The sequence below is a fragment of the Myotis lucifugus genome, unplaced genomic scaffold, assembly GCF_000147115.1.
Source record: "Myotis lucifugus unplaced genomic scaffold, Myoluc2.0 scaffold_742, whole genome shotgun sequence".
Classification (NCBI taxonomy): Eukaryota; Metazoa; Chordata; class Mammalia; order Chiroptera; family Vespertilionidae; genus Myotis; species Myotis lucifugus.
Window position 1 is genome coordinate 240941 of NW_005871790.1, and position 8945 is coordinate 249885.

Consider the following 8945-nt stretch of genomic DNA (forward strand, 5'->3'; position numbering starts at 1 on the left):
AGGACACATAGTTACTTTTGGGGGTGATGTATATGTTCATTGTTATATATGATGTATATCTTAATTGTTATGATGGCTTTATGGGTATATACATATGTCAAAATTCATCAAATTGTACAGTTTAAATATGTGCAGTGTATTGGGTATCAATTATACCTAAATAAAACTGTAAAAAACAATAAATATATGTATATATACACACACACATAAACACTCACCATATGACCTAGCATTCTATTCTTAGACATTTATCCAAGAGATACGAACACATATATCTACATTCTAGAACTGGAAAAACCAATCTATAATGACAAAAAGCAAATCATATTGATTGCCTTGGATCAAGATGGAGGAGTAACTGCAAAGGGGCACCATCTGAAGAGAAAACTTTATAACTACATGAAGTTTCTTGATGGAAATTTTTCTATACATCCCAAGTAAAATGTGTTCTGAATTGCAAGTAGAAGATTTAGCAAACCGGTAACAATTACCCTTTACTGAACACAACTCTGCTCCAAGCACTGTGCCCTCCCCATTCATTGCCTCTAGTCTTCCTAACACTTCGGTGTCGGGTGAATTTCCCGCCAAAATATAAGATGGCGCGTTAAAATGCCTATATCTTTTGAAGTATGGGTTCGATTGAAATGAAATATTTGGTAATACGCAGTTACAATCGGCCCGAGTTTACACGTTTCCCGCACTCCACCGCAAATCTATATGAACCGAGTTTAAGACGGCTCCCGCGGAGTACGCGCAATTCACGCGAGCCGACTTAACTCGTTTCCCGCAATCCAAGTGCCAACAATCCTATAATGTAAGTGCTATTATTCCCAGTTTAGATTAGGAGGCTTGAACTCAGAGAAAAGAAGAAACCAAGGTCTCTCCATCAGTAAATGAGCACACCTCGGCCCCCAGGAATCAATCTGGAAGTGTCTTAACGTCAAGTACTCCTCACACAGCACACTGCCTTCTCAGTGCTCAACACACTTCAATTGGGGATGACTTCTACTTGACTGAAATTTAAGAGAAAGACATTTGCTTCCTTAAACAAGTACTTCCTTGGACATAAGTATCTACTGGTATAATGCCATTCATTTTCCTGGGAGATGCATAACAAATAATAAGTACTCAATGCATTGATGATTTATCCTAAAGTAACTATTAGTTGAGTTACAAATATTTCTCATTATTAATTTCTCTGATTTGGATGGAAAATTACACTATATAAATTTTAAAAAGAGAGAAATCACATTATATAACAGATTTGCCTTTATTTCTGACATGATTACCACATACCAAAGGATAGAGCCGAAAGTGGTGACTGTGAAAAACTAAGTCTGAACACCTTCTTCATGCCTCCCATTGATTTAATGGTTGAATACCCTTTATGTGACCCTAATTCTAAGAAAGTTATGAAAGATACAGTCAGCATCTTAACTTTTATTTCCAGATTTGGCTGCAGAACTCCCACTTTGTGGTATCACTAGGGGGCGTATTTTAATTTTTTTATTTATTTTATTTATTTATTTTTTTTATGGGAAGCGAGCCCTAGCTGGTTTGGGTCAGTAGTTAGAGTGTTGGCCTGAGGACTAAAGGATCCTGGGTTGATTCCAGTCATGGGCACATACCTCTGTTGCAGGCGCTATCCCCACTCTGGTTGGGTCCCGTGCAGGAGGCAACCAATGTGTCTCTCTCACATCAATGTTTCTCTCTCTTTCTGTCTCTCTCCTCCTCCCTTCCACTCTCTTTAAAAATCAATGGAAAAATATCCTCTGGTGAGGATTAACCAAAAAAAAAAAAAAAAGAAAGAGAGAGAGAGAGAAAGAGAGAAGAGAAAGAAAAAGGAAAAAGTTCTAAAGATGCACTTTTATCCTGTCTGTCCCTGGAAGGTAAAGTGCAAAATGTTTTAAAATTAACAGAGCAAGGGATTTTAGCTTGTTTGGCTCAGTGGATAGAGCGTCGGCCTACGGACTGAAGGGTCTCAGGTTTGATTCCAGTCAAGGGCACATGCCCAGGTTGCAGGCTGGATCCCCAGTAGGGGGAGTGCAGAAGGCAGCCCATCAATGATTCTCTCTCGTCATTGATGTTTCTATCTCTCTCCCTCTGCCTTCCTCTCTGAAATCAATAAAAATGTACTTAAAAAATTAAAAAATTAAATTAAATAAAAAATAAAATTAACAGTGCAAAGTGAAAAATAGTTTAAAAGTGACATATGACTGTAAAAGTAAGCAACATCAATGTTAGATTTGGTAGATACATTACCAATCAACATATTTAATGCATAATGTAAACAGCAAATATTGCTTAAGGTGTTTTGGTAAAAAAAACAAAAAAAAACTATAAATCTGTAATACAAGCTGACCTTAATTATAACTCAGTTTAAAATGCTTAATTATAATTTGTGAAGATTCTGGTTTCTGATAAAATACTACTAGCAAAGAAAGTTAGATATTTATCAGAAACTTCAGCTGATATACTTCACTTGTCTGTTACTTTATTAAATTATTGGAAGGTAAAACTAATACTGCTATCCTCTTTTAAAGTTTGACCTTTACCTTGAGCATCTAAGTAGCAAGGAAAGGTGATAGAGGGAATGAACGTTAACTAGGTACCTGTTCTGTGGCAGGGGCTCTAAACGTAGTGCAACAACTGGAGGGAACAGAAATTACTATTTCCATTTACAGATGAGAAAGCAAGGGCTTAACAATCATGATAACTTGGCCATAGTCACACAGATAGTACATGGTACAACCTGCCTGATTCTATTGCATATGATACCAAAAAATCATAAGTGGTTTAACCCACCTGACATTTTGGTTATCCTATCTAATAAAGAGGAAATATGCTAAATGACCACCACACCCTCACAAGATGGCAGTGCCCACAGCCAATAAAGCAGGAATATACTAATTGACTGTCACCCCTCACAAGATGTCGGCACCCACTGCCACAAGATGGTGGCACCCAGTTCTCTCAGCCCCTCCTCATCCAGCCAGAGTCCCCCAGTCCCCTCAGCCCCACAGGGGAAGGCAGTTGGGGGTGATCAAGCCGGCAGGGGAGGGCAGTTGGAGGCGATCGGGCAGGCAGAGGAGGGCAGTTGGGGACAATCATGCCAGCCGGGAGCAGTTAGGCGTCAATCAGGCTGGCAGGGGAGCGGTTAGGGGGCTATCAGGCTGGCAGGCAGAGTGGTTAGGGGCAATCAGGCAGGCAGGCAAGAGGTTAGGAGCCAGCAGTCCCGGATTGTCAGAGGGATGTCCCAGATTGGAGAGGGTGAAGGCTGGGCTGAGGACACCCCCCACCCGTGCACAAATTTCGTGCACTGGGCCTCTAGTCTTCAAATAAACAACTACACTTTATTCTACTAAGAGGTATGTATTTACATTGCAGCAAAGTACAATAAAGAACCAAAATATCAACAACATAAAATATAGCTCGTCCTCCACAAGCTTGCAATCTGATAAGGAAAATGTATGTAAACACACACACACACGCACGCACACACACATTAAGAAATACAAAGCAGTAATTAATTTCAGGATGCAGCCACTAATGATATGGGAGCTCAGAGAAGCCTGGGATCCAGGTGGTTTCAGCAGTCAGGAAAGGCCTTTCCTAAGGTGCAAGATTACATCTGGATCCTGGGGATGGAAAATGCTGGGTAGGTAGAATGAAAGGGTGTCCCAGGATGGGTAAAAGCAGAGGTAAGGATGAAAACAATATGTCTAAGTAACAGTGAAGAAGCCAGCTTGACTGCTTCAAAGGACTGAAAGGAAACAACCCACATATCCACCAACTGATGAATGAATAAACAAAATGTGATCTATCCACATGATATAATACTATCATCAATAAAAAATAAAGGTCTGATACATGCTACAACAGGATGAAACTTGAAAACATGCTAAGTAAAATAAGTCCATCACAGAAGGCCACATCTATATATATAAAAGCCTAAGCGACTGGCCAACTGGCCAGTAGCTATGATGTGCACTAACTACCAGGGGGCAGACACTCAATGCAGGAGCTACTGAGCGACAGCAACTTTGCAGAGTGCCCTCTCACACTCCAGGACCTGCCAGTTTTGGCCAATCCCCGCAGGCCAAGCTGAAGAACCCCACCAGTGCATGAGTCCATGCACCAGGCCTCTAGTATTGTATAAGTTAACTTACACAGAATAAGTAGTGGTTCCCAAAAGCTGGGAAGGTTGGGAAGCAGGGGAGAGGAACTGCTAATAGGTACAGGGTTTCTTACTGGGTGATGAAAATGTGCTAAAATTGATTGTGGTGATGGCTACACTATTCTGAATATACTAAAAACCACTGAACCCTATACTTCAAATGGGTGGACTGTATTGTATATGAATTACATCTCAATTATGCCATTAAAACAAAATGAGGGTTCAATGGGATACCACATTACACAGCTAAGATGGAGTCACTTATGCTACGTTTAAGAGTATACGATTTATCTGGTATGCAAGATTTACCTAATGAAAGCAGAGCATACACACTTAAAGACTCTTCTCTAGCAAAATAATTCACATGTTTTAAGTACATTCCTAAAATATATGCCAAAATCTCAAAGAAGAGAGAGAACAGGGAAAAGATGTTGCAGTATGATTTTGACTAATCCACAAGCTGTGACTATTAGGAAAGTTGTTTTGCTTCAGTGCTAAATGCCACAGATGGGTATATCAGCATCATATTTATGCAAAGCTGCAAATTTGTCTGTGTCAAATCTTTAAGTACCATAATGTTCTAAACTTAATTGTGAAAATACCATTAATAATTGATCTGCCACACTTTAGGGTAAGATAAAAAACAGTGTGATTTGTTTTTCATTGGATGACAGTGCTCTGTATATAATGCTTTTTTAAATATTAGATTCAATTTAAGTGTTATGAGAATCTCTACTAATGTAAAGCATTTCCTACTGATGTTTACTCACTTAACTCTAAATTCTAATTTAATATAATACTCCAAAATAGTCTTAATATACAAAATAATGGAGCTAAAAAGATAAATCTGACATTCAAAAGCAGAGAGCAAAAAAGAATGTCTGAATACTAAAGATCCAATACAAAGGAAAAGAAAAAGCACTCAAAAATAACCCTGAAAACCAGAGAGAGAAAAACAGAACTCAATATTAGGTTCTACAGCATTGGGGAGTACAAACATTTTTTTAAAGGAATAAAATACATTCAAAAATAGAAGGCTCAGTACATGAGATCAGATGAGGCTTTAACAGAGGCAGCCTTCCCCCAAATCCCAGGCATGAAAGAACCTTTCAGGCCGCCTTGGCCTAAAGGTGAAACCCCAGGAGGTGGTGAGATGTGAAGAATACAAAGGAAGAACTCAGCTGGATACCCAGACACAACCAAACTACTGTTTGCCTTCTCAGCCACCTTGCAAACCTCCTTCAAGGGAGATGAGCCCTAAGAAGCTCAGAGAGATATATCAGATCTCTTTTTAAATTCTCCTGTCGAAGAATGAGAGGGCCCAGCTGCCTCTATCAGGGCTTTGTAAGTTCCAGCACTAGATGAAACTTATGTTCAGTGCCTTGAGAAATACAGACAACACAGAAGACCTGGTTCAGTGACAAACAATAAGAAAACAAATAAGCCATCCTAAAAAAGAAGCCTTGTCACTGATATCTAGAATAAGGTATCTGCTGTCACAAGTAAGTAGAACAAGACTCTCCATTTCCTCATTGTAAGCCAGCGTTTATACAAAGAAAAGAATTCAGACGGAGTAAGTAAGACCTTATTTCAAATCATGAACTGCAGTATGTTAAAAATAAACTTATCCAAACTTTTTCCAATCGTCTACCTACTCCAATAAAAATAAATAAATGAATAAATAAATAAATAAAAATAAAAAAACTGTGGGAAAAGACAAGTGCTTGCCATATTGGACATGTTCATGTACTAACATGTTCATGAACATGTTCATGTTCATGGAATAATGTACTTCAAATATAACAATAAAATATCAAAATAGGTTAAATGGTGGAGTATTCTCTATGTAAACACCAAAACACATATTGTTAATGTATACATAAATAAAAGCTTTCTTTTAAATAAACAGGTAGAGTTGATGACAGCATGCTACCAAAGACCACCAATAACATCAACAGAAGGTCCAAGATCCAGAAACATTTTAAAGTGATAGAATTACTGGAGAGGATGCTCTAAATTGTAAGCATGCTAAAATTGCGACTAAACTAAGAACAGAAACCCAAGGTGCCACTAATAGACTACAGGATATTTTTTATAATGGGTGCCATGGAGAGGGATTTATTTTTACATGATCCTTTGATGAATAACATAATCTATACACAACAAAGAAGAACAAGTAACTTGCCAGCACCTGAAACTGGAAAAGTAGATCAAACCTAAGGAAACAAGGATGACAAAATATCCCAGAGATAGATAACACCAGTTTTCAAAATCGGATTCTGAAAAACTAAAGTGAAAACTAATTTGCTGAAAGGGGAAAAAAAAACCGTTGCACTAATTAAAGAAAAATTTTAAGACAAAGGTACACAAAGTACTTTAGAAAAATTTCTGTTCCCTAAGTATAGATATGTTCATTAATGTTGGCCACATTTGCTTTTAAGAAGCTAAAATCACAATTTTTAAAATAGTTGAGAGAAATCTTGTAAATATTTACAATGAACATTTGCCTTAAGCAATTCTGTAGAGCTTGAGATGCCACGTAAATGAGAGTAGATGCAATTAAATTTTAAAATCCCTCAAGTATTATTGTGAAGCTCACATAGCAAAAGTAATATGAACAACTACCATATTTGCAGATTTTTTTTTATATAGTAAATAGTATATAAGGTTCACACTCTACAAGTAACTTAAATTAATCCCTGGATATTCCTGAGTCTCATCTAAACTTATTGGATGCTATGTGAGCACCACTAAAGCTGGAAAATAAAAAAAGAATGAGATCAACTCAAACCATTAGTTCTGTTCCTCCTCCAAGCAGTATTCGTTAAGTCAGGTATCTTATTTGATTTCAGTTCGCAAAGGTATAAGACCATAGCTAAGTCTTAATCTAGGTGGGAGTAAGAGCTAAGACATAATTATGCAAAAGGCTGTGCTCCAGCGGTGAAGTGAATCTGAACATGACCGCAGCGGGACATTTCCGAAAGCGTGGTCCACCCAGGGCAAGAGCAGGCATCTCAGGGACTTCCGGGAGTACCTGAGCAGATACACAGCCCTTTCGATGTCCCCGAGGTCTTCATCAACCGTCAGTCTTTCTATTTCTTCTGGGGTCTGTCAAGCGCAAATACAAGTCATGGACACAACGTGCATCAGCCTTGGCCCCCCACCCCCCACCCCCTACCCCCTCCAGGGGCCCTAGGTAACTGCTGCTGCGGAAGGGAAAAGTTTCACAACTAGCATTTTCACTGAAAACTAATCAAGCATCTGAGGGAACTGTCTCCAATTGTTGGGTTTGGCTTGAGGAGGTTTGGATTTGGTTTTTGTCTTTTGGGGGGTTTTTGTTGTTTTTTTAACTCTTCTAGCGTTTAGATTGAAGCTTGAGAATCACACTGTGGCTTCAGACGAGTGCCGAAATCCATTTTATATGCATATTGAAAATGTATACACACTTTTTATCTCTAATATCCCAAGGCTGTTTCTCCAGCATTTTTCCACCCAAGGAAATGCTAAAAGGTGTGATTGGAGGAAGACTGCAGCCGAGTGGTAATGAAAGACGAAATGGAGGGGGGGGGGGCGGGGGGTGAAACCCTGAAGCTGGAAGGAGGAGTGGGAGTGGGAGTGGGAGTGGGAGCTAAAGGCGCTGCAGAGGGGCCGGGGGCCAGGGGCCGGGCCATCAGCCGGGTTTGCCGGCAGTGAGGGCTGGACCTCCGCGAGGCTGGGAGGACGATGACTCTGCGGGTGGGGGAGCCGCTGGGGGTGCGGGGCGCTAGTGCAGGCTGACTCGCTCAAGTCGGGTGGGGGGCAGGTCCTAGGAGGGCCGTGGCGGGCTGGGGGCGTGGGGGGGAAGGGGAGGACTTAGGGTGACTCAGGATGAAGGCAAAGGGTCGGCGGGGCCATGAAGATGGGGTGCAAGATGGTGTGGCTGGAGGTGAGGGCGGCCGGGATGCCTTGGGGAAGGGTGAGACCTGGGGAGCCTCCGGACAGGTGGGGGTCAGGATGGCGGCGGTGTGGACTGAGGAGGGGGCCGAGGGGCACCGGGAGAGGACCCCGGATAAGCCGCGGGGCGCCGGGAGAGGACCCCGGATAAGCCGAGGGGCGCCGGGAGAGGACCCCGGATAAGCCGAGGGGCGCCGGGCGAGGACCCCGGATAAGCCGAGGGGCGGCGGGGCCGACGCCGGGCGGACCCGAAGAGGGGGCTCGGCGGCCGTTCTGGGGGCGGATAGGGGAAGGCACCAGGGGGCCGAGGGCGTCCGGGAGCCGGGGGCTGACCCGGCCCGGGTCCGAGGAGAGAGCCAGGGCCCGTCCCTCGAGGCTGGGGGTCAGGCTGGGAGAACCAACCGGGCTGCGTCGAAGAAGGGGCCCCGGAAGGGCCGGTTTAGGGTGACACGGCGAGCGGAGGAGGCTGAGGGGCCGCCGCAGGGACGGGCCGGGGTCGGGGCCGGGCCGGGCGCCCAGCGGGCAGCTCCTCCTCCCCGGGGCGCGCACCTTGAGGCTCCGGCGGACCGGCCTCTCGATGATGGTGAGCTCCTGCAGGTCCTCCGTGTAGCCGAACAGACTGTTCTGACTGAAATCCATCGCGGCGGCGGACGGCGGCGGATGCATGGACCGCCGGGCCCCCTCGCCGCCGGGGCCGGAGCGGCCCCCGGATGCCGGACGCGCGCAGCCCCGCGGGCGCCCGCCAGCAGGACTTTCTCCCGCTCTCGGCTGCGGGAACCTGGCGGGCGACGAGCGGCGAGCCGGCAGCGAGAGAGGGAGCGCGGCCGCCGAGGGG

At 43.5% G+C, this 8945-nt stretch overlaps 1 protein-coding gene across 2 annotated transcripts in view; it reads right to left on the reverse strand.

Annotated features, from left to right (window-relative positions):
* PPP4R4 (protein phosphatase 4 regulatory subunit 4) overlaps positions 1 to 8936 on the reverse strand; it is an 89429-nt gene extending 80493 nt beyond the window's left edge. Inside the window, exons 1-2 of one of the 2 annotated variants that reach the window (XM_023746854.1) lie at positions 8660 to 8936; positions 7212 to 7285 (exon numbers count right to left, since the gene is read on the reverse strand). Coding sequence is in view for 1 of the 2 variants with exons in the window: in XM_023746855.1 (XP_023602623.1) it covers positions 7212 to 7285; positions 8660 to 8776 (191 nt within the window). In the remaining variant the exon portion in view is untranslated. The remainder of the gene's footprint in view (positions 1 to 7211; positions 7286 to 8659) is intronic. The other variant, XM_023746855.1, reaches the window with a different exon arrangement.
* Positions 8937 to 8945: the final 9 nt, after the last annotated feature.